Raw genomic sequence first — 23,157 nt, 5'->3', positions numbered from 1 at the left:
TTCGCCCACCCACGCATTCCACTGCAACGGTGCCGAAAACATCCAAACATGTGTCAATTATTACAGCGTCAGAACAAGTTCGAAAAACAGGAAGAGAGGAGAGGGGAAGTGAAAGTGGGTGGTGGGGTCAGACAACCATTGGCTGCTGTGCTTGCAAGTGCGTGCGCACATCAACAACTCAACCACACACGCGCACACACCACGCGCAAGACGAACAAATGCTAGGCTAGGGATAGCTTATCCACAGCAAAGTCCTACGAACAACAGCAACAGCAGCAATGAAGACGGAATGTGGAGGCACACTGCTTCTCATGTCAATTGCGAGCTCGTACCAGTGCATGTATCTGTGTGTGTGTGTGTGTATGTGTATGTGTGTGTACCAGTGTGGATATGTGCGTGTGTGTGTGTGTGTCTGTGTGTGTACACGTTGCAGGCGGCGTGTTTCGTGGAGTGCACTGGGTCACGCGTCATCGCCACCAGCAGCGCGCTCCTCCTTCGGCGGTGCGGTCGGCGGACACCAGCGCAGACAGCGCGTGTCAACCTCAAGCTTTGGAGGCCTGCAACGTGCGCGATCGACATCGTCTGGTGATGAGAAAGCGAGAGGGGAGCCAAAACGGAGGACGAAAGTGCGACGACGGCATGTCCGCCCTCAACCAGCTCTGCCTGAATGATGCTGCCCACGCGGTTTTGCAGATGCTGCACACACGCACACACACACACACACACACACACACACACACACACACACACACACACACACACACACACACACACACACACACACACACACACACACACACACCTGAGTTTCCTCATGACGGTGGCGGCGTGGAGCTGTTTGGTGGTGTAGCAGATGGTATGATGGCCGCGCCAGTACTTGATCAGGTCCAACCACTGCAGCGTCGCCACAACGTCATCCTGCGTGATGCTGTTGTCAGAAGAGAGGAGGGGGGGGGGCGGAGACAAGGTAAAGGCGCGTGAGGGGCGGAAGCGTGTGTGTGTGTGTGTGTGTGTGTGTGTGTGTCATGTGGTTGCATGCGAGTTCTCAAACAAAACAAACAAAACAGCGTCGGTATACCCTGTGCGTGCAGAGAGCTGTGCTGTTGTGACCGGCTCGTCCGTCTTGTGCAGCGCCGTCAGCAACTCCCTGCACAAACAAAAGCGAAAAAATGACGCATGCACACAGGCGCACACATGCACACGCACACGCAATGAGCGTGAGCATCGCAGTTGAAGGGTGACTGGCGGTGGCAAAACATGCACACGTGTAAATCCACATCACAGACAACCGTAGTCACCATCAACATCAACATCAACACACACACACACACACATACATGCACATGCACATGCACCACTTCTGTTTCTCCCGTTGTGTCACACCCGTCACCACCACCATCATCACCACCACCATCACCACCATCACCACCCATCGAACCGCACCATGCCCAGTAGCTCTGGTAGCCAATCAGCCCGAGATCAGAGAGCGGCTTCTCCGGACCGCCAATCCGGCCCTCCAGCCGCGACAGAACGTAGCCTATGGAGGTGGGGATCAAGGTGAAGTCGTGGTTAAACAAAAGTGTGGTGGTGGTGGTGGTGGTTAAACAAGTGTGGTGGCGGTGGTGGTGCAGTGAAAGGGGTCAGGAAGGAGCTTGCGATGATCGTGCGTGTGTGAACAGACACGAGAGAAACAAACAGCCATTTCCTCAGCCATTCACGCGTGTGGTTGTGAACGCACTGAATTCGATGAGGAATCGACCGTAGCCGCGCTGTTGATATGGAGGAAATGTGCAGATGCACGCGAGATTGTTGTTCTCATGCGACTCTTTCTCCTGTAAACCACAAACAGGCGGTGGGCGGTCGGTGCGCGAGTGAGTGTGTGTGTGTGTGTGTTTGTGTGAGTGTATGCATGAGTGTGTGCGCGAGTGAGTGTGTATGTGTGTGTGTGTGTGTGTGTGTGTGTGCGAGTGCGTGGGGGCGTGTGGGAGCGTCAGGGGTGATAAAGAACCCAATCGCAAGGCTGACTCAAGAGCAACATGGCGACCCTTCAACGCACACACGCACGCAAACATGCACACACGCAAACATGCACACACGCGCGCGCACCTTTGAGAAGTATCCGACGACGTGTGCACCGGTGTCGTCGACGTGTGTGAGGACGTAAAACATAAACGGGCCGACGTCAAAGTACAGCGTCTTGCGGTCAAGAAACAGCTGGAGGTGGCAGCAATAGGGACGGGATGAACAGGGGGGAGGATGAGGAATAGGTGAGACATGCATGGTTGCTTGCAAGCAAGCTTTGCATAACTGTACATGTGCAGTTGTGTACTTTGATATGCATGTATGCATTGGTGTTGTGAAACGAATCACTGATGCATATATGCACGCTTACAAGCAGCACACTTTCACCACACACACGCACTCACGCACACACACCACCACCACCACCACCACCAGCAGCATGCAGTGGGCACCTTTGCAAAGAGACAGAGGTTCTGACAATAGAGCTTTTCCTGTGCACCGTCGATCTCGTACATGGAGATGTGGTGTTTTCTGTCCAACAGTACACAGAGGGGAAGCAGCGGACATGGTGAGGCAGTCACGACAGCAGAGAGACTGTGACTGCCGTTCATGTCGGCGCTCCTTGCGTAACAATTCCCCCGCTCCACCATTCACCATTGTCTGACCATTGCCCTGCGTCCCTAGCGTCTTGACACACGCACACATGCACACACACATGCACACACACACGCGCGCGCGCACACACACTCACCTGTAGATCTCGCGGCCGGGAGGACATCGGCGTGTACATGTGTGCGTGAGGAGGGCGTGGCGGTGCGCCATGTACTTGAAACACCACTCGCACACATACAAATGAGGCAGCTTCCCTGATGCATGCACGCACGTGCAAACACATGGCGTGTGAGTTGGTCGAAAGTGAGAGAGAGAGTGTGTGTATGTATATGTGTATGGGTGCAGCAACGTTGCGTTCACAACACGCTGCAATCACACAGCAAAACAATAATGCATGCATGTAATTCCACTATCCACTTCAGAACCAAGACAAACGCAAGCGCACCGTATTCCTCTGGATATGGTGATAAATACCAGGCACTCAGCCTGTACTTGCTGAAGTACACGCTTGTGATGTGCTTGATCTTCGTGTTCTTCTCGTACTCGCGCTCAACAGCATCCAGGGACGCCTGGCTGCCGCCCGTGCCTGCACGACCCATGTGACTTGCCTCTGTCTTTCGCTTCATGTTGCGCGTCACCTTCCGCGTCGGCTCCCACGTGCGCTTTGAAGACTGCACCCGGAATGAGGTCGATGTATGTGAGGGAGTGAGTGAATGAGTGTGTGTGTGTGTGTGTGTGTGTGTGTGTGTGTGTGTGAGTGCGTGCGTGCGTGCGTGTGTGCGTGAGTGCGTGTGTGTGAGTAAGTGAGTGTGAGTGAGTGAATGAGTGAGTGAGTAAGTGAGTGTGTGTGTGTGAGTAAGTGTGTGTGTGTGTGAGTGAGTAAGTGTGTGTGTGTGTGTGTGTGTTGTCGATGGATCATAAGAGGCATCACATCAGTTCCAGTGCACAACAGTGTCAGTTGAAACCTTGCTTGTCAACACAAAAATAAACACATCTCATGAAATACACACGGTTACACGCACATACACACACACAGACACACACACACACACAAATACACAAATACACACACGCACACGTACATGCGCGCAAGCACAAACACACACACACGTTCATGCATGCACACACCTTTGGACCGTCTGGCTTGTCGCCTTCAAGCTGCTTTTTGTAGTCTTCGAGATCGATGCGAGAGAGCGCCACCCACTCGTCCATGCGTCGATCATCTGCAAAGCGAGACAGGATGGCACGAAGACAATGGTGCGAGGGAGGGGTAGTTTGTATTGATGATGAGCAACAAGAAATCGCTCAGTGGCGCAGTCATTCACGAGGAGAACACAGAGCGATTAATTGCACACAACTGGGCTCCTCTCGACAATGCACAGTAATATGGCTCCTACATGCAAGGTAGTGGACGTAGTACTCCAACTGGCCAGGCCTCCGCTCTCGCGACTGCACTACGGTGGCCTCATCTACGAATGAAAGGATGCATGAGCGCATGCGTGAGAGGAGAAGAAAGACAGAGATGCGCCTCGAACTGCGACAACTCATGTCGAAGCCAGTCTCGCAATGGTATGGACCAGCAACAAAACAGGCTCATCAAAAGGTGTCAACGTACATCGAGCACAACTACAATCACACACACACACGTGCACATATACGCACACACGCACACACGCACACACGCACACACGCACACACACGCAAACACACAACACGCACACACATGCACACACGCACGCACACACATGTACACGCACACAATCGCAGAGTTTGCGTACGTGTTGAATTGTCATCCCATGACACGAGCACCACAGACCCAATGAGGGGCAATGGCAGCTCTGAAGACACTGCCGCAGAATTTGACGAAACAGATGTTGCTGATGATGTCGACGGCGTGGCAGAGGCTGTCGAAGAGGCTGCAGGCAAGGGAGACGGCAAGGATGGCGCCTCGTCCCCGCCCTCTGGAGAAGACGATCTGTGACAGGTCACCGCATCAACCACTGGATCGGTTACGTGGTGACGATACATCCATCCAACTACACCGTACCACAAGCGATCCCTTCCTCCTACACCCAACAAACCAAACACACACACGCGCGCACACACACACATCACACACACGCACACACACACACACACACACACACACACACACACACACACACACACACACACACATATCACAGTGGTCGCACCTCTCCGCCATGGTCGTGGTGGTTGCTGAAGATTTGATAAAGTTTTCAGTCACTTTTCTACACTGCGGAGCAAAGGACAGCAAAAGCAACCACAACAAGCCAACAGCAAGCAAGCAAGTAAGCAAGCAAGGAACAGGCAATCAGCATTGTCATGGAAGGTGGAGGCGAGGATGTGGTGACGGCTCAGCCAACAGCGGGGACGTCGGGGGAACCCTTGCCACCAGAAGGGTTCTTAGTCACCATTCCAAAGTTTCAAGAGAAGATTGACACCTCCGGTAAGCCACAACGCCACTGTCAAGCAAAGTCTGTGTCGTGTTTGTTGCGGAAGAGTTTGTTTGGGTTTTGGCTTGTCAGAACAACATCAGCTTGCTGCAGCTGTCTGTGTGTGTGTGTGTGTGTGTGTGTGTTTGTGTCTGTGTGTGTGTGTGTCTGTCTGTCTGTCTGTGTGTGTGCCTATGTCTGTGTGTGTGTGTATGTGTGTGTGTTTGTGTGTCTGTCTATCTTTCCCTTTTTTTTCTCTCTCTCTCTCTCTGTGCCTGCCTCTGTGTCTGCCTGTCTTTCTTCCTTTCTGCCTGTCTGTCTGTGCCTTTCAGCTTGTGGATTTCGCCTCACACAACCCCATTGGTTCGGGTGCATGGTGCAGGGTCATACATGACATATGTCATCACAAGCGAGTTTGGGCCCGACAATGTCTTGAACATCACATCTGGTGAATATGCCGTGCATCGAAGGTGAGCACACCCTTCGTGAAATGGGTGTGTGCTGCTCGTCTCTGCGAATCCATGCGTGCTGTGCTTTGGTGACGGTTGTCACAAGGTTGTTCGCTTCCCCCGTCATCGTAGGTACAATGAGTTCTCCCACCTGGTATCATATCTGCGAGCGGCCCTGCCGTACGTGATTGTACCGCCAATCCCGGAGAAGAAGCTCAACTTCAAGGTTCGGTCCTGCCCTGTTCAGCTGCAGCTGGCAGTGTACACTAACAAACGCATACACACACATGTACACACGCGCTCTGTGATTGCTTCCAGCTCATCAACACACACACACACACACACACACACACACACACACACACACACACACACACACACACACACACACACCACTGCAGTGGAAGCAGATGGCCGTGGACGTCACGGATGAGGTGTTTGTGGGCAAGCGACGCATTGTGCTGGAGGATTTTCTTCGCCGCTGCCTCGACCACCCGCTCATCCGCATGGACAAAGGTACACAAACGTGTCCTGCAGCTGTGTATGTGTATGTGTGGGTGTATGTGTATGTGTATGTGTGTGTATATGTGTGTGCATGTGTGTTTCTGAGTGTGTGGTTACATGTGTTCACATGTGGTTACATGTGTTTCCATGCATGTCTATTCTTTCTCTCTCCCTTGTTAGTTTGTGTGGTGGGCTCGTGCTACTGTCAGCCCCATGCACGTGTCCCTCGCTATATGCACTTATTTTACACCACTGACTGCACATACACGTGTGCGTGTGCTTTTGCTTTTGCTATGTTTCCATCGTTAGGCTTCCAGGCGTTTCTGCTGGAGCAGGACTGGATGGAGGATCTGATGGTGGAAGGATTTGATGGCGAAATGCACCCGTTCACGGGCGCCGAGTGGCTCTCATCTCTTCGCGCAATGACCGCCAGCCGCGCAACGGAACCGCAGCTGCTGTGCGCTGAGTTGCCGGTGTCTGCTTTGGCGTAGTTCTGTGCTTTGTGTTATTGACGTGGTTCGACTGCATGTTGCGTGCCCATGGCATGAATGCACAAGCACATTCCTTCCACGCGCACACACTCGCTCTCTTGCTCACACACACTCGCTTTCTCACGCTCTCACATTCACATGCACTCGCACACGCCATCACCTACAACGGCCGCCAGGGAGGTGAAACACTTCAAAGCACTCGGCGCCTCCACGTCCCAGCACGTCGGTGTTCTCCTCAACGCACACGCAGGGTGGGGCCTACTTTGCCTGCTTGTTTGCTCGTTCGTTTGTTCGTAATTTGTTTGCTCGTTTGTTTTGTTCGCATTTGTTTTGTTTGTTTTGTTTTGTTGTGTTTGTTTTGTTTTGTTGATGTGTCACCACTCATCTCCACCGCGTTTCGGTGCGGAACCAGTCTCGCGTACAAGGCACAGGCCCTCTCGGCCTTCTTCAAGGACTTTGCCGACGTGCTCACGTGAGGATGTGCTGGTTGTGACGATGGGATAGATGTGATTGTGCTGATGGCGATGGAACTGATGAGATGGCGCCAATCACGAATCCAACGTTTCATGTTTTTCTCTTCCACTCACAAAACAACAATGTGTTTGTCTGCCTCTACTGCCCCATGTCCGACAATCACCATGATGATGATGATGATGATGATGATGATGATGATGATGATGATGATGATGATGATGCTGATGATGCTGATGATGATGATGATGATGATGATGATGATGATGATGATGATGATGATGATGATGATGATGATGATGATGATGATGATGACCAGGGAGCTGTGTGAACTGATGCCCAAGCTCGCCGCGCCCTTCAAGTCGGCCTCAGCCCGCATCTCAAGGTGTGTGTGTATGTGTGTGTATGTGTGTGTGTCTGTCTGTGTCTGTCTGTCTGTCTGCGGTTTGCTGTTGCAGACCTGAACGTGACCGTGCACCTGAATCGCTCACTCACGACTCCACACCATTAACACAAACATTCGCACGTACACACATGCACATACCAATGCGCGCGACCGCTGCGGTGGCAGGATGGGCGATGCCACGGTGTGGCGGCTGCAGCAGGAGGAGCGCGCGTTTGTCGACACGCTCGTCGCGTTCATGGGATACACAGACAGCATCAGGTAGCCGACCACCACCACCACTACCACCACCAGCACCGCCACCGTCATCATGACTGCGCTCGCTTACACTCAGCCACGGGCATGTGCGTCTTGCGTGTTGTTGGTGCTGCCTTTTCTCGCCCAAGCAGCCGCCCAGACACACACACACATTTACACATATTTACACACATTTACACACATTTACACACATTTACACACATTTACACACATTTACACACATTTACACACACACACACACAACCCAATTCCCCCATCCCCTTCAGTGCGTTTGTGAAGAATGAGGAGATTGCATTTGCAGCGAAAGTGCGAGCGCGAGATGCACACGCGTCCAAAGTCGCCACGATCACCGCCCTGGAGCGGCCAGACGAGGACAAGGTGTGTGTGTGTGTGTGTGTGTGTATGTGTGTGTGTCTGTGTGTCTGTGTGTCTGTCTGTGTGCCTGTGTGTGTCTGTGTGTGTGTCTGTGTGTACCTGTGCTTGAACAATGTGTTGCTTCTGTTTTGTGTTCTTCCTGTGAACCTTTTGTGCGCTCAATCACTCGCACATGCACTCCATTTTGCATCCACACTATACATTTCACCACATCTCTCATCACACCGTCTCCTCCTCCCGGACCCAGTCGCTGTCGGGGTTCTTCACGCGGCTGGCGACGACGGAGGCGTCCAAGGCGTCGAAGATCGAGGCGCTGAAATCAGAGGCCGAGCACCTCAAGCTCGTCGCAGAGACAGCAGAGCAGCAGCACAAGTGCGTACGGACGAAGAGAAGGGCGGTGACGGTGGATGGTGGATGGTAGATGGCGGATGATGGATGATGGATGGTGGAGCCATAGTGAGGTTGTGGTGGATGGTGAAATGGTGGAAGAGATGATGGTGAGGTTGTGTGTGCCGGTGGCGGGAGGATGTTGGGGTTTGCTGAACGGGAGGTGTGTAAGCTATTCAATGAACATATGTGTGTGGTTACATTACATCACTGAATGTGCTTGCTGCTTGTTTGTGTGTCAGGGATTTCCTGCAAGAAGCGCTGAAGGAGATGAAGCGGTTCAGTGCAACGAAACGCCATGAGCTACTGTCCATCTTCAAGGACTACGCACGCCTGCAAAAGGTGCCAGCTAAATGTTGATGTGTGCGTCTTGTGTGCTGTGGTTTGGGCAAGGTTGCGTGCACACCTTGCTCTGCTTGACCCAAGTGCACACTCGTAGTCCACTCTCACCACCCTCACCACCCTCACCACCCCTTCCTTTATTTCTTCCTCAACATGCGCCTTTTGTTGCTGCTGTTTGCTGTACAGGAGCACGCGCACCACATTGCCAAGATGTGGACGGACATCAAGCAGGCCGTCTCCGCCCCACAACCATGACACTTCTTTGCTTGTGTCTGTGTGTGTCTGTGTCTGTGTCTGTGTCTTTGTGTCTGTGTCTTTGTGTCTGTGTGTGTCGGTGTGTGTCGGTGTGTGTCTGTGTGTCTGTGTCTGTGTGTGTCATTCCACGACCACCGCCCCATCCCGCTGTTACTTGTGTGGATAGTTTGCAACAGTTTCAATAAATTTCCGGAAGCAAGAGGAGGAGGACAACAACCAACAACAGCAGCGATGGCGACAAAGGATGAAGAGGTGGACGTGTTGCTGACTGGGTTTGAGGTGTTTGGACGCCACACCATCAACCCTTCCTGGGAGGTGCGTCTGAACTCACACAGAGTTGGTTGGGCCTTGGCTTGGTGTGTGATGCACGTGCACGTGCACGTGCAGTTCTCGCCTCAGCTCGCGTTTGCTGGTGCGTCTTGATGTGGCTCATGACACAACTCATGCAACACATCATGACACCACATGTCTCCTCCGTGTCTACCCACACCACCTGCGCCGCCCGTCATGTTGACAGATTGTCAAGACGCTCAACGATATGCCCTTGCATGGGCTGAAGGTGCGAGCGCACCTACTCCCCGTCGACTATGGTCAGTGCGTTGAAATGACATGATTTGACGCAGCTGTCACAGAGCGTGTTCCATCCCAGAGCGTGTGCCGTCCCCAATTTCACCTCCAAAACACACACACACACACACACACACACACACACATACACACACACACACACACACACACACACACACGTACAACCACAGCTGGCGTGGACGAGAGCTACCCGAAAATCCTGGCGCAGTATCCAAACTTGAAGCTGATCATCAACTGTGGCGTGGGGTCAGCGGGCTCCCTGCAGCTCGAGCAGATTGCACGCAATGGGCCATACACCCGCCTGGACAACAGCAACTCGGCCCCTGCTACTGAACTCTGCAGAGCAGAGGACGACCCCTCCTTTGTCCGCAAAACCACGCTGCCACTGGAAGACCTTGTTGCGGACTTGACGCGGGCCGCACCCGACTTGCAGCTCAAGACCTCCACTGACGCCGGCCTCTTCCTGTGTGAATACACGTTCTACAACAGCTTGAGGGCGCAGCGCTGCCCTGCCGTTTTCTTCCACGTGCCTCCGTATGGAAGCCCGTACTCGGAGTCTGTGCTGAGACTGCACGCGTTCAACGTTTTATCCCGCCTCGTGCGCCACATCGCCTCTGCATCACCAAAGGCCCTGCGCCCAAAGGTTTAATGCCTGTGTATGTGTGTGTATGTGTATGTGTGTGTATGTGCATGCATGTGTATGCATGAATGAAAGTATTTGAGCGCGTGTGTGCTGTTTGCTTGTTCCCCTGCTCTGGCGTTTGTGTTACTACCCCATGTCACTTCCTTGCACCTTTTTATCCCTGACACACACACACACACACGTCTGCAATACAGGTAGGCCTGGCAGTCCTGGTGACGAGCAAGGCGTACCCTGGATGCGTCATCGTTGGCCGGCGCAAGTCCGCACACAGCGATGGCAACCCGACCGGCAAGGGCTCATGGGCTCTCCCGGTACGCCCCAGCCAGCACCTCTGGCATGACTTGTGTGCGCATGTTGGATGGTGGAAGGGCGCGCGTGCTTGCATGCATGATGTGGCCACAACTGCTTCTTTGCTTTGCTTCTTGCGCGACTTTGCGTGCTGTGCTTGCTTCATTCCTCTCACTGCCGTGCTGCCACGGCCCACACCCTCTGGTGCTCACCCCCACAACTATCACCAACAACCCCATCGCCGTCATCAACACCAACATCATCACAACCACCAACAAGGGCGGCCATCTTGAGTTTGGAGAGTCGTTTGAAGCGTGTGCAGCGCGCGAGGTGGCAGAAGAGTGCGGCCTGAACGATCTGACGCGCGTGCGCCACGTCGCCACCGTCAACAGCATCGACAAGACGTCCAACTACCACTACGTCGTGCCGTTCGTTGCAGCGGAGACGAGCGGTGAGCCCGTGGCCATGGAGAAGGACAAGTGCGACGCGTGGGAGTGGCGGCGGTGGTCCGATCTTCCGCAACCACTCTTTGCGCCCCTCGCACAGCTCAAGGCAACGGCCTTTGACCCGTTTGCAAGCAGCAGCAGCAATGGCATAGGCAACGGCCTGCAAGACGACAAGCACGACACCAACAGCACGCAACCCGCATAGCTTGTGTGTCTGTCTGTCTGTCTGCATTTCTGTGTGCATGTCTGTGTGTGTGTGTGCGCGCGTACATTTTAATGGGCATGTCCAGGCATTGATGAAGTGTGCGTTTAATGACGTGAGTCCACGCGGGCGCAGCAGAGGAGCAAGTTCAGACATGGGAGCATGAATGCATGAACAAAAAAAAAAGGCACGCACGTGCGTATGTTGTAAAAACACAAAACGCGTGGTGCGTGTGAAGAAAGCACACAAAGAATAAATGCCATGATGGGATGACGCAGTGAAAACAAGGAAATGGGTTGCACGATGGCGTGGGCAGGAAAGTGTGATGTGCACGTGGGTTCGTCGTGAGCGAACCAAATGCTGCCATGGCTGGCTGCAAACGAAGAGAAGGTCCGTTCCGCAGTTGGCTGTGCGGTCGGCCCTCATGATCAGAGGCGGTACACGCGGAAGTCGTACCACGCACCGCCACCTGCAGGCAGTGAACACACGAACGAAGCAGTTGATGAACCAAGAGAATGTGTGTGTGTGTGTGTGTGTGTGTCTGTCTGTCTGTCTGTCTGTCTGTCTGTCTGTCTGTCTGTCTGTCTGTCTGTGTGGGGGAGGGGGGGCAGTGCGCACTTACAATGCAAGCAAATGTGTCGTGGGACCACAGCACAAGTTGAGGGTTGATGAGCTGACACAGTGTGGTCCCACTTTCTTTCACGCTCAATGAACTCAAGCTCATGTGCACATGAGCACGCACGAACGGCCACGCTTACTGAATTCGTGCATGTAGTATTCCACGGTGTACACGCCCGCGGGGATGTCGTGGTCGTGCGTGTGCCCGTTGCACGACGTACAGCCTCCACATCCATGCTGCACACAACGCGTGTCATGACGGTTCTTACATGTCAATACTGGGGCAAAACAAGGAGTCACACACTCGATTGTACCAGCACGCGCACACACATACATGCCGACACGCACACGCACACACATGCACACAAGCACACATGCACACATGCACACAAGCTTACGTCGATGGCGTAGAATGTCCTTGGGCCACTGAGGTGAATCCTGCAGCAATCATCCGCAGCGCCTAAACAGGAACGACACTAACGTGAGACTGTCATGACGGCATGTTCTCGGTGGAACGAAAATGAGCAGAACTATGAAACGGAACGCCTGAACGCAAGCAAGCCGGTAAGGCATGCATGTGCCAGGCGCAACGCGCCATTGCATCACATCCGCCATAATCCCCCAGAAAACGCCATATTGCATTACGCACAGTAGAAGCGGTATCTTCCGGCTGCAAACTTGACGGTGGATGTGGCGCGCACATCGTAGTTGCTTCCGTGATCACCGCCAGTGAGCTGCGTGTTCTGGTACGCACCACCACCGCGGCAACCTGCAATTCAAACATGTGTGACATCCGTGCAAGGCGTCATGAGCGTTGACCATCAGTACATTGCTTGCAAGCACCATGTAGTATGGCAAGATAGGTATGTGCGTGTGTGTGTGTGCGTGTGTGTGTGTGTGTGTGTGTGCGTGTGTGTGTGTGTGTGTGCGTGTGTGTGTGTGTGTGTGCGTGTGTGTGTGTGTGTGTGTGTGTGTGTGTGTGTGTGTGTGTGTGTGTGTGTGTGTGTGTGTGTGTCCTGGCACGGCACAGCAGAAAAGCATCAGCAATGGCCGCACCTCCTTCAGCGCCCGTCATTTTCCATTGGCCAGCCGAGCAGGAGCTGTAGCCCACCTGCAGACAGATAGTATGACAGAACAGAGAACAACAGCAGTCTGTGTTTAAGGACGCGGCAGACTCGATGTGTTTGACGATCGTTCGGCATCATGCATGTGCATGTGCATGTGTGCGTGCATATGCACGCGCAATTATGGCACCCACCACTTTGATGCCTCCAGGTAAGCATTCGAAGTTGGAGGTGCCGGGGCAGGTGGGTGTCAGGGGGTATGTGCCCCCAGGGCAACCACATGTCTTACACGACGACTCTGTTCACAGCCATGATGACACAGCACGCAAGGAGCACACAACAGGTGGAGGCATGAGTGCTGTCTCATGAACGCTCTGGCATGTAATCTGCTCGCTTGCTTCCTTCGTACGACAAGCGCAGTCAGCAGCGAATGGTTGCAGTATCATACAGCAACATCAACGTAGCACGTACAGCAGCATCAGCAGCACCAGCAGCACCAGCAGCATCAACAGCGCCAACAGCGCAAACAGCGCCAACATTATGGCAATGGGTCGCCTCCAAGCAAAAGAGTGACGCCAACACACCACAGTGAGACAAACCACAAGCAAATCACGGCAGGCTGTCAGCGCACCTCTGTGCTGCGATGCGTCCTGGTACTTGCCGCTCGGGCAGGTGACGCACGAGCTGTCGCCGACGGTGCGGTCGCAGGGCACCATGTACGAGCCGGCATTGCAATGCGTGGGTGTGCAGTCCTGGCATTTACGCTCCATGTTTGGGGTTGCGCTGTAGGTGAACGCAGGGCACTGCTGGCACTGGTTGGCTTCCGTGGGCGTGCACGCCCTGTTCATAAACTCGCCTGAAGGCAACGTGTGGAAGGAGGTTGATGAGTGAGTGCAGGGATGAGTGAGTGGAGTGAGTGGAGTGAGTGAAGGGGAAAAAAGGGAGTGAGTTGAGTGGAGTGAGGGACTGTAACACTTGCTTGTGTGACTGGAGTCGGTGCTTGCAGGCAATGGTACAATGAATGAATGCCACGAGCACACGTGCATGTCAATGCAACATGCAATGCGTATCAGCTCCAGTGTCCCCGACCTGCAGGGCAAAACTTGAGACAGCGCTCTGCTGCGGCGATGGCTGGTGCCATGCGGTCAATGGCGCTGGTGACACCGTCCAGTTCAGCAGAGAGCGCATCGCTCGCCGCCGACACCGTGCTCGCAAGCTCATCCCGCAGCGTCGACAGCACGCCGTCGTCTTGCTCATCCACCTGATGCGCACGTGTGAGTGTGTGTGTGTGAGAGAGTGAGTGTGTGTATGTGTGGGGGGGGGGAGGGGAAGAGAAGCAACCATGGAGGTGTGAGCGTTGCATGCTTCAGCGATGTTATGAAGTGACAGGATTGAAGAAGAGAGAGCATGCCATTTGCTGCCAGAGCATGCGTAGTGAGGAAGCAAGCAACCATAGTGTACATGTGATATTGTGCACGTGTGTGGACTCACGTAAGTTTGAAGGCTGTCGATGCGGCCATCCACACGATCAAACTGCAGCGTTGATGATGAAGGGAGAGAGAGAGAATGTGTGTGTGTGTGTGTGTGTGTGTGCGTCATGTGGTTAAGCAAGGGGAACGTGGCGAGCGAGGAGTGTGATCGCATGGTGATTGACTGCACGGGCGTGGACGAGCGCAGCCAGTCAAACACATGCGCACTGCGAGCAGACGACGAGAAACACAACAGACACATACCTCTTCACCCAGATACTCTGTCAGAGTCGAACCTATTGTCACAAGCAGAAGTCATAAGGAAATAAATGACACAATGATGAGTGCGCATATGGTGACTGGTGAGCTAACTGTGCGCTAGTGCGCACACCGAAAACACCACATCAACGAGGAGACAAGCCAAGCTCATACGATTCCTGCATTGGCATTCACGCCAGCTCATGCACAAACAAATATCGCGTATGCACGCAAAAGTCGTGCGCAACTATCACGCAGATGCATATGTGCGGACGCTCCTGTGTGCCGTGTTCACATACCCTGTGGTGCGTTTGCGTCAATGGCATCTTGGACAGCTGCGCGCACGACGCCCTGGCTGTCGAGCACATTGGCGGCCACAATCTGCGCCACCTTCGCCTCTGTGCGCACACGCGCGCTGCCATCCTCCATGATGGTGGACAGCGTGGAGGTGATGGACGCCTCAATCTCAACGTCGCTCAGGATCCGCCCAGACCTGCGCGCATGTGGTTGGGGAGAAGGGGGTGAAGGGAGAGGGTGGTGGCGAGAGTTGTGGGGGAGGTGGTGAGGATTGTGGAAGTGGGGGGTGTTCACGCGTTGGGCAACACCGGATTCAGCACCCCTCCATGTGCAACATGCACGTGCAGGTCTTCTCGTGATTGCACGCATGTGTGTGGTGGTGGTGTGGCATTGTGACATGGCTGTGGACCCACCAAGCGTTTGGTTGGAGGTTTTGGGTCATGTAAGCAAGGTCCATGCGCTTGTCATCAAAGACCTCCACGCGAAGTGTGCCGCCCTCGGTCACCAGCTTGGGCTGTTTAGCTGAAGGGCGGGGTGTGAGTAAGTGTGTGTGTGTGTGTGTGAGTAAGTGTGTGTGTGTGACTGGGTGGGTGAGTGTATGGAAAGTAGAACCACGCGTGCACATGTACACACACACATGCACATACACATACGCACATACACACACACGCCAACAGCACTATCTGTGTACGTACGAGTGCACATGGGAAGGGTGCCGATGAACTGGCCGTTGTCGCAGGTGAGGGCAGCGGTGGCGCCAGCGTAGCCCACGGCACACGGAATGACGCAGCTGTTGGTGTGCACGGCACCAAAGCAGTCGCTCAAGTCCATGGCCTGCGGGTCGGCTTCCGCAGGCAAGCTGCAAGGCACAGCTATCCAACCCAACAGTAACAACAACAGCAACAACCAAAACAACGGCATGACGTGACAGAGGGTGAGACGGTAATGGTGGTGGTGACGAGGAAGTTGACACATGGATTGGACAATGTTCGATGGAAAGAAGGGGCAGACAATGTGTCTGTGTAAGGTGCACTGGCTTCTCACAGCCAAACTGAAAGAGAACGACGGGGCAGGTGGGAGCTGCACGTCAATGACTCAATCACTCACGTGTGCACGAGGGAGGTGGTGCATCAAACGCGGTTGTGTTGGCGTTTAGGGCTGTGCAGGTGCGGGTGACATCTGCGCCCGCGTAGCCACGTGCACACTCCCAGGTACACGCGTCACCAACAGGCACAAGCGAGCGGCAACCATGGCTCACAATAGCGCTCTCATCCTCCGCAGGGTTGCACGGTGCTGTGCAAGAAAGTGACAAGGTGGTGGTGATGGCGGTGACGGTGGTGTAACGTGAGTTGTGTGGGGGAGAGGGAATCTACGCAGCCATACGCACGCATACACAACCCAAGCAAACACAAACACAAACACAAACACAAACACATACACAACACAAACCAACATAACAACACAAACACAAACTTAAACACATACACATACATACAATGCACAACACAAACATGCACAAACACACGCACCAAAACATGTTGGAAGGGACCCTTGGAACGTGGAGTTGGAGCCGCACACGAGCGTCTGGGGCGTGCCGGTGTACGAGCCAGAGACGTCGCACGAGGCAATGCAGGTGGCGCCGAGCGCAACATTGTTGCAGTTGTGCACGACATGGCTTGGCACTGCTCCAAAGGAAGCTACGAGCGAGGCAGCGTCGCACGCCCCGCCATCCTGCACAGCACACCCCATCTGCGCCACCGCCAACAGCTGCGCGCACACCACGAGCGCCAGCCACGGGCCACACACACGGTGCTTTGATGCCATGGTTCTCCAGCACACACCACGGGTATGTTGTTGCTGTTCCCACGCGTTTTGCTTTGAAGCGCTGAGCAGAACAACGGCAGCGTTGTGAGTTTGTATTGGAGCAAATGGGAACAACAACAAGCAAAACCAAAACAAACAACAACACAAATTAAATGGATGGACAGGCAGGTTTTGCTTTTTGACGTTTCGCGCGTCCATTGACATTCATTTACTGTCGAGGCTGTCACACGTCATACAACACACGTCACAACACACGTCACAGCACATCACAGTCACAGCATATGTGTTCCTCATGTGACTGTTGCTGCTGAAGGGTAAGCCACACGTTGGTCCTGCAAGAACGCGGCCCACACCTTTGGAAACAACGACCCAACAGCCTCGGGCGTGAACGAAGGAGCAGCAGATACAGATGCATCATCATCACCATTATCACCATCACCATCATCGCCATCATCATCGCCATTGTCAGCATGTGCTTGTTGTTGTTGCTGCTGCTGCTGCCTCTCACGGCGGGCACGAGGGCGGTACTGGTCTCGATGCGCGGTTGCATCAAAGGCCAAGTGCTCCTCGCTAATCACCCACTCAATGAACCTCTGTTGTTTGGTGTGCGTTTGTGTTTGGTGCGTGTGTGGTATGTAATGTGAAGAACAGCGACGGGGTGCATCCAACAGTCACTGCCACACACACACACACACACACACACACACACACACACACACACACACACACACACACACACACACACACGCACGCATGCACGCACACACACACACGATCAAACACACCTTTGCCAAAGCCTGCCACTGCATCAGTTCGTCCTTGCTAAAGCCGAGCCAGTCGCGGATATCGCGCAGGCGCGCGTTGGTCTTTGTCACGCACGATGATCGAATCGACGCATACGGCGTGTCTGGCGACTTCACCTGGTGTGTGTGTGTGTGTGTGTGTGTGTGTGTGTGTGTGTGTGTGTGTGTGTGTGTGTGTGTGTGTGTGTGTGTGCGTGCGTGCATGTGTGTGTGTGTGTGCGTGCGTGAGAACGAACACTGAAGATTGCTGACACACAATATTCGTTGTGACGCAGCGTTGTGACGTTGAAACGCAGCAACTCAGGCACCCATCACCTCCCTCAAGTTGTTATCACTGCTGGGCGTGAGTGCACGTACCACGCGGGAGACGGCCGCCTTGACCTTTTCGCGGATGGCGCGAAGAACAACATACCAGATTGTCTTCTTCTTGAACAGCCCAATCACCTTGGGAGAGGCAGTGTGGCGGTGCAATGAGTGGTGATGGTGAGGTGCGCTGTCAAGAACGGCAAACGCAAGCAGACACATGCACACGCGTACATCAACATGCACATATGCACATATGAGCAGAGGAGATTGGTCACTCACGTTTCCGGTTGTTGTGTCTGAATCAAGGATGTACAGCACCCGTCCCTCCTGAAGAGAAAAAAAAACATGGTGGCATGCCGCGAATGAGCTACATGTGCGTGCGTACACATGCGCGCGCACATACGCCACACGCGTGTACATATATACACACGCACGCACATACACATACATGTGCACACACATGCACACACGCACACACCTTGCCAAAGGTACGGCGCACGTCTGCTGTGTGCTCGTTGAAGCGAATAAACGGAATAACCTGCGGTACGCGCAATGTAAAAAGGTGTGAAACAACAACATGTTGGCGGAGCAATCGATCGTATGCACACAGGAGCGTGCGCGCACGCAAAATTCGCACACACACACACACGCACACACTTGCAGACAGACAGACACACACACACACACGCACACACTTACAGACACACACACGCACGCACGCACACACTTACATACACACGCGCGCGCACAACACACACGCACACATGCACACGCGCACACACGCACGTCGTAGTTGACCGTCTCCATGCCAAGCCGCCGCATAATCTCAATGCCAACAAGTGGATGCACATCACACAACGACGACCTGCAAACACAGCCAGGAAACACGTGAGATGCGTGAAGGCGCAGTGCTGTACGTGCACATGCACATGTGATTTTCCCTTCAGAAGAAACATGTGGCAGCGACAACCATACCGCTGTCCGTCAAAGTGCTGCGCTGTGAATGCAAAGAAGAGCAGTCGCGGTGTGTCCCCCAGCAGCTCCACATGCTGGTATGACGGCTGCACGTGTTCACCGCATTGCGTGGACCAGCATTTCACAACCGTGAATAAGCGAAACGTGTCAGATTGAAGTGACAACACAACACAACGCTCGCACATGTAAGCGCACTCCACGACACACACACACACACACACACCTGCAAGAGCTCAAAGTTTGCTGTGAAGCCCGTGCAAGCGAGGAAGGACAGCAGTGCGGCGCCTTTGTCCTCAAGCTTCTCCAGACACTCGAAGATGACACGTGCAATCACGGCAGCAATCCTATCCCAAGATGCACACACACACACACACACACACACACACACACACACACACACACACACACACACACACACACACACACACACACACACACACACACGCACGCACGTGGTCAAAGGATGAGACATCGACGTGCTGTGCGCGTACGGGTACAACTCATGCATGTAATCTCCCCAACCGCCCTGCAAGCAAGTGTGCACTCACCGAAACTTGCTATCCGTGTACAACTCAATATCGCTGCGCTTGGTGACGCACATGTGTACGTTCTTTGAGCCGCACACCAACACATACTTGTTCTGTAACCAGCAAGCATGCGTATGTCAGAATGGCGCGAGCACATACAAGGGCATTCACACACGCACAAACACACACGCACAAACACACACGCACAAACACACGCGCATTCACACACACACACGCACACACACACACACGCACACACACACACACGCACACACACACACACACACGCACACAACACGCACACACACACACACACACGCACACACACAAACACACAAACACCCAAAGCACACAAAGCACACACCTGAATCCAACGGCAGGCGAGATGAGCGGCTTCACCGTTGGCCTTCTCCATGGAGAAGATGGTGTGCGCCTGCTCGATGGGAGCCAAGAAGTAGGACGTCCACGCAGCTTCCTGACCCGGTCCAGCAGGCATGTCATCATCATCTCCCAAACCACCCGTGAACTTGCGCAGCCCTTGCAGCACGGGAATCTGCAATGCCTTGCCCTTGTACTGCAGCTGCAAGATCGAATTGCCCCTGGCGATGCGATCCCGGATCTGCAAAACCACCAGCCAGAGTGAGATGCACGCGACCATGGAATGCACATTCACAACCACACACACACACACATACACACACACACACACACTGGCACTCACACTCACACTCACACTCACACTCACACACTCACACTCACACACGCACACCCACACTCACACACACACACTCTCTCACACACTGGCACTCACACTCACACACTCACACTCACACGCACACCCACACTCACTCACTCACACTTACACACTCACACACACACACGCACACACACACACTCACACTCACACACGCACATCTTTGTTGTGGAGAAAGACGAGGTCATCTGGGCCCCGGGACTTGACGCGAATGTCAACGACTGCCATGCTGGTGCAGTTCTTGGGCAGCAGTGAGCGGTGAACAGGGATCTCCTGAGCGCGCAAATCGCGATGTTGGCGGACGAACGCAAGCACGTCCTTGCACGTGGCAGTGTCTGCGAGCTCCTCGACGCCTGCGTCCTTGCAATGCATCTTGCAGTGCTCAATCAGCGCGTCCACAGCATCGGCCACGCGACCTGTGTCGTGCAGTGGCACATCGCCAACCATCTTCTTCACCAGCGCCGCCATTTTCTCAGACAGAAAGAAGCCGAATGCTTTCCAAACGCAAGCAAGCAACCAGGGAATCGGGCAATGCAGTACCCCACGCAGCAGGTGCCGGTGTGTGTCCTCTCTTCGGTCCAACACGAAGGTAAATAAATGAATGAGAGTGCCTCGCGGCTGGAGCTGGAGAACAGCCACAGATCAGTTGGTCAGCCGTGTAACAACAAACAACCAAGCAGCCATAACTGCGCGTTCGGTCATCTTGGGTGTGCTGACGTCAGCAGTTTGCTTGCTGGCTTTGTTTGTGTGGATTTCCGCCACTGCGCAATCCCCCTCCCCGCCAAGTCCTTCCAACCTTACGATTGCGATCACTCGATCACCCACCAACGAGAACGAAGAACAATGAGTGCCGAGAACCCAACAGAGCCGCTTGTCTTTGTGGCAAGGTTAGGCTGTGTGTACGTGTGTGTATGTGTGTGCGTTGTGTATATGTATGTGTATGTGTTTGAACCGCAACAGGGTACGTTAACGATCGCGTCCACGATCTAGTCGCGCACAGACAGACAGACAGACACACACACACACAGACACACACAGACAGACAGACAGACACACACACACACACACACACACGCTCACATGCTCACGCTCACATGCTCACACGCCCACACACACACACACACGTTGACATCATCTGTTTCCCCGTCAACATGGGTGTTGTGCACAGCTACAACAAGTTTGAGAACCTGGCACACACGCCGGACGGCACGGTGTCGGCGCATTCGCTCTACGTCTACCGGCTCGACACGCAAACAGGCCAGCTCGTGTTACTCACCGTCCTGGACGGTTTCGAGAATCCAGCCTTCCTGCGCTATCACCCCCAGGTGCGTCAACTGCCACAACACAGACCGCTACATTCGTATGACATTGAATGGGGTCATCCTGTGCCCTTTGGCGGTCTCTGTTGTGTCCAACATGAGCGTTCATTGGTTGCACTTTGCAACTGCCGCACACCCGGTTCTCACACAACACACACACACACACACACACACACACACACACAACGCACGCAGCTGAATGTGCTGTACTTCTGCACGGAAAGCATCGCGGACGATGGCGACATTGTGGCGTGCAAGGTGAACGCACGCACGGGTGCACTCAGCGTCTTGGGCAAGTGGTCCGCGCATGGCAAATCCACCTGCTACCTCACCATCGACACAGACCTCAAGCACATGCTCGGTTCGTTGTCTGCGTGCGTGCGTGCGTGCGTGCGTGTGTGTATCGATGGGCACTCTTCCTTCTCTTGCAAGGCGTCTTGAATCGTGTCATTCCGTTTAGCACCCTCTGTCCCCGTCTCTGCCCCAAACACACACACACACACACGCACACACACGCACACACACACGCACACACACACACACACACACTCACTCACTCACACACACACACACACACACACACACACACACACACGCGCGCGCGCACACACACACACACACACACACACACACACACACACACTTCACACACATGCACGTGTGGCGCTGCGATAGCGGTCAACTACTGGGACTCGACGCTGTCTGTGCTTCCGATGGAGACAAGCGGGGCCCTGTCTCCCGTCTCCTTCAAGCTTGTGCCGGACCGGAAGGTGGTTGCGAGCTCTCGAAGTGACCACCTCACCAACCGGCAGCTGGAGCCCCACAACCACGCCATTGTGCTTGATCCATACAACGGTACGGTGGCATATGTGCCAGACCTCGGCACGGATGTCATCAAGCAGTTTGTCTTTGATAAAGGCACAGGCAGTCTCATCCATGCGGGGCAGTTTCAGTCAGGATCCGGTTCGTCCCATGTGTGTGTGTGTGTGTGTGTGCTCTTTGTGTGTGTGTGTGTGTGTGTGTGTGTGCTCTTTGTGTGTGTGTGTGTGTGTCTGCCAGTGTCTAAAGGTGTTTGTGCGTGTGTGTGTGTGTCTGTGTATGTGTTTTTGAATGCGCGCGTGTGTGTGTCTGTGTAGATACTGATGTGTATAGTTGTGTGGTCGTACAGTACACATGGGCATATCGTTATGCGCGCCTCGTCACATCCCTCACACCACCTCTTACCGCCTCTGCATCTCTCGTCATTTCTCCCAACACCCCTTCCCCTCCACATATCTTACTCATACCTGTGCACATGCACAACAGACGAGCTGAAGCCCCATGGTCCCCGCTACTTGCAGTTCCACCCAAAGCTGCCTGTTGCGTACGTTGTGAACGAGCTGTCGTCAACCGTTGCGGTGTTCTCCTTCAACATCGAGCAAGCCGCACGCATCGCCGAGGAGCCAGAGAAGCCGACTCTCACCCTGCTCCAAACCATCAGCACCATCCCTTCAGGTACGTTGGGCGCCGTGTGTGTGTGTGTGTGTGTGTGTGTGTGTGTGTGTGTGTGTGTGTGTGTGTGTGTGTGTGTGTGTGTGTGTGTGTGTGTGTGTGTGTGTGCAGTTACTGTGCGCAGGTCTGCACACAGTTCTGTGCAGCTCTATTTGCCTGCCTACATGCATGCACACCTTCATGCATGGATGCCATCTCGTTACTCAGCACACTCGCCCGTGCGCTCTGCAATACATGTGCACTTTGTCTGTTCCAGCGTT

General features: G+C 54.0%; 6 protein-coding genes across 6 annotated transcripts in view; 3 read left to right on the top strand and 3 right to left on the bottom strand.

The window, feature by feature from the left end:
• Nucleotides 1-47: 47 nt before the first annotated feature.
• On the bottom strand, nucleotides 48-4,857 carry PTSG_03996 (uncharacterized protein). The gene is made up of 13 exons (XM_004994836.1): nucleotides 4,830-4,857; nucleotides 4,413-4,609; nucleotides 4,032-4,103; nucleotides 3,763-3,857; nucleotides 3,080-3,305; nucleotides 2,774-2,888; nucleotides 2,475-2,553; nucleotides 2,107-2,214; nucleotides 1,739-1,832; nucleotides 1,444-1,537; nucleotides 1,079-1,147; nucleotides 803-928; nucleotides 48-557 (listed from the first exon to the last, which is right to left on the bottom strand). Exons 1-13 carry the CDS (start codon nucleotides 4,838-4,840, stop codon nucleotides 461-463), a joined length of 1,383 nt encoding a protein of 460 aa, XP_004994893.1. The 5' UTR covers nucleotides 4,841-4,857; the 3' UTR covers nucleotides 48-460.
• A 34-nt stretch (nucleotides 4,858-4,891) lies between these two features.
• On the top strand, nucleotides 4,892-9,215 carry PTSG_12112 (uncharacterized protein). Its single transcript, XM_004994835.1, has 13 exons — nucleotides 4,892-5,104; nucleotides 5,473-5,560; nucleotides 5,672-5,765; nucleotides 5,941-6,055; nucleotides 6,353-6,500; nucleotides 6,711-6,785; nucleotides 6,947-7,006; nucleotides 7,325-7,390; nucleotides 7,577-7,669; nucleotides 7,933-8,044; nucleotides 8,289-8,413; nucleotides 8,671-8,770; nucleotides 8,957-9,215. The coding sequence occupies exons 1-13, from the start codon at nucleotides 4,981-4,983 to the stop codon at nucleotides 9,023-9,025; spliced, it is 1,269 nt and encodes a 422-aa protein (XP_004994892.1). The 5' UTR covers nucleotides 4,892-4,980; the 3' UTR covers nucleotides 9,026-9,215.
• PTSG_12111 (MutT/nudix family protein) lies at nucleotides 9,149-11,461 on the top strand. Its single transcript, XM_004994834.1, has 5 exons — nucleotides 9,149-9,340; nucleotides 9,543-9,615; nucleotides 9,784-10,256; nucleotides 10,451-10,567; nucleotides 10,824-11,461. Exons 1-5 carry the CDS (start codon nucleotides 9,257-9,259, stop codon nucleotides 11,193-11,195), a joined length of 1,119 nt encoding a protein of 372 aa, XP_004994891.1. The 5' UTR covers nucleotides 9,149-9,256; the 3' UTR covers nucleotides 11,196-11,461.
• PTSG_12110 (uncharacterized protein) lies at nucleotides 11,410-16,874 on the bottom strand. Its single transcript, XM_004994833.1, has 15 exons — nucleotides 16,428-16,874; nucleotides 16,006-16,191; nucleotides 15,594-15,770; nucleotides 15,312-15,420; nucleotides 14,901-15,094; nucleotides 14,608-14,639; nucleotides 14,366-14,407; nucleotides 13,964-14,135; nucleotides 13,506-13,730; nucleotides 13,069-13,172; nucleotides 12,867-12,921; nucleotides 12,460-12,579; nucleotides 12,209-12,270; nucleotides 11,951-12,047; nucleotides 11,410-11,661 (listed from the first exon to the last, which is right to left on the bottom strand). The coding sequence occupies exons 1-15, from the start codon at nucleotides 16,720-16,722 to the stop codon at nucleotides 11,621-11,623; spliced, it is 1,911 nt and encodes a 636-aa protein (XP_004994890.1). The 5' UTR covers nucleotides 16,723-16,874; the 3' UTR covers nucleotides 11,410-11,620.
• Nucleotides 16,875-16,915: 41 nt separating this feature from the next.
• On the bottom strand, nucleotides 16,916-20,818 carry PTSG_03991 (ferredoxin). Its single transcript, XM_004994832.1, has 11 exons — nucleotides 20,247-20,818; nucleotides 19,698-19,952; nucleotides 19,355-19,446; nucleotides 19,030-19,150; nucleotides 18,807-18,892; nucleotides 18,618-18,696; nucleotides 18,310-18,369; nucleotides 18,111-18,158; nucleotides 17,883-17,969; nucleotides 17,508-17,642; nucleotides 16,916-17,315 (listed from the first exon to the last, which is right to left on the bottom strand). The coding sequence occupies exons 1-11, from the start codon at nucleotides 20,553-20,555 to the stop codon at nucleotides 17,013-17,015; spliced, it is 1,575 nt and encodes a 524-aa protein (XP_004994889.1). The 5' UTR covers nucleotides 20,556-20,818; the 3' UTR covers nucleotides 16,916-17,012.
• The window catches only part of PTSG_03990 (uncharacterized protein), a 2,882-nt gene continuing 519 nt past the window's right edge, over nucleotides 20,795-23,157 (top strand). Inside the window, exons 1-6 of the mRNA XM_004994831.1 lie at nucleotides 20,795-20,974; nucleotides 21,256-21,412; nucleotides 21,602-21,767; nucleotides 22,082-22,369; nucleotides 22,712-22,900; nucleotides 23,154-23,157. The exon at nucleotides 23,154-23,157 is cut by the window's right edge and continues 519 nt beyond it. Of these exons, the coding sequence (XP_004994888.1) occupies nucleotides 20,931-20,974; nucleotides 21,256-21,412; nucleotides 21,602-21,767; nucleotides 22,082-22,369; nucleotides 22,712-22,900; nucleotides 23,154-23,157 (848 nt within the window). The 5' untranslated portion in view covers nucleotides 20,795-20,930. The remainder of the gene's footprint in view (nucleotides 20,975-21,255; nucleotides 21,413-21,601; nucleotides 21,768-22,081; nucleotides 22,370-22,711; nucleotides 22,901-23,153) is intronic.

The sequence above is a fragment of the Salpingoeca rosetta genome (assembly GCF_000188695.1).
Source record: "Salpingoeca rosetta unplaced genomic scaffold supercont1.9, whole genome shotgun sequence".
Lineage (NCBI taxonomy): Eukaryota > Choanoflagellata > Craspedida > Salpingoecidae > Salpingoeca > Salpingoeca rosetta.
This window is presented reverse-complemented; position numbering and strand designations above follow the sequence as displayed.

What these genes read in the sequence shown, in the direction of transcription:
- PTSG_03996 (XM_004994836.1), bottom strand. An exon ending in CAGCTCTCTGCACGCACAGG is followed by an intron (nt 929 to 1,078) that starts GTATACCGACGC and finishes TTCTGACAACAG; the next exon opens with CATCACGCAGGATGACGTTG. An exon ending in ACCGTCATGAGGAAACTCAG is followed by an intron (nt 558 to 802) that starts GTGTGTGTGTGT and finishes CGCACGTTGCAG; the next exon opens with GCCTCCAAAGCTTGAGGTTG.
- PTSG_12112 (XM_004994835.1), top strand. Translation starts at nt 4,981, where the DNA reads ATGGAAGGTGGAGGCGAGGATGTGGTGACGGCTCAGCCAACAGCGGGG. An exon ending in AGAGAAGATTGACACCTCCG is followed by an intron (nt 5,105 to 5,472) that starts GTAAGCCACAAC and finishes TGCATGGTGCAG; the next exon opens with GGTCATACATGACATATGTC. An exon ending in CTCCTCAACGCACACGCAGG is followed by an intron (nt 6,786 to 6,946) that starts GTGGGGCCTACT and finishes GTGCGGAACCAG; the next exon opens with TCTCGCGTACAAGGCACAGG.
- PTSG_12111 (XM_004994834.1), top strand. Translation starts at nt 9,257, where the DNA reads ATGGCGACAAAGGATGAAGAGGTGGACGTGTTGCTGACTGGGTTTGAG. An exon ending in CCTACTCCCCGTCGACTATG is followed by an intron (nt 9,616 to 9,783) that starts GTCAGTGCGTTG and finishes GTACAACCACAG; the next exon opens with CTGGCGTGGACGAGAGCTAC. An exon ending in CAAAGGCCCTGCGCCCAAAG is followed by an intron (nt 10,257 to 10,450) that starts GTTTAATGCCTG and finishes TCTGCAATACAG; the next exon opens with GTAGGCCTGGCAGTCCTGGT.
- PTSG_12110 (XM_004994833.1), bottom strand. Translation starts at nt 16,722, where the DNA reads ATGGCATCAAAGCACCGTGTGTGTGGCCCGTGGCTGGCGCTCGTGGTG. An exon ending in TGACGCAAACGCACCACAGG is followed by an intron (nt 14,640 to 14,900) that starts GTATGTGAACAC and finishes TTGTGACAATAG; the next exon opens with GTTCGACTCTGACAGAGTAT. An exon ending in TACCTGGAGGCATCAAAGTG is followed by an intron (nt 12,922 to 13,068) that starts GTGGGTGCCATA and finishes ATCTGTCTGCAG; the next exon opens with GTGGGCTACAGCTCCTGCTC.
- PTSG_03991 (XM_004994832.1), bottom strand. Translation starts at nt 20,555, where the DNA reads ATGGCGGCGCTGGTGAAGAAGATGGTTGGCGATGTGCCACTGCACGAC. An exon ending in TACACGGATAGCAAGTTTCG is followed by an intron (nt 19,151 to 19,354) that starts GTGAGTGCACAC and finishes ATCTTGGGATAG; the next exon opens with GATTGCTGCCGTGATTGCAC. An exon ending in TGGAGACGGTCAACTACGAC is followed by an intron (nt 18,370 to 18,617) that starts GTGCGTGTGTGC and finishes CGCGTACCGCAG; the next exon opens with GTTATTCCGTTTATTCGCTT.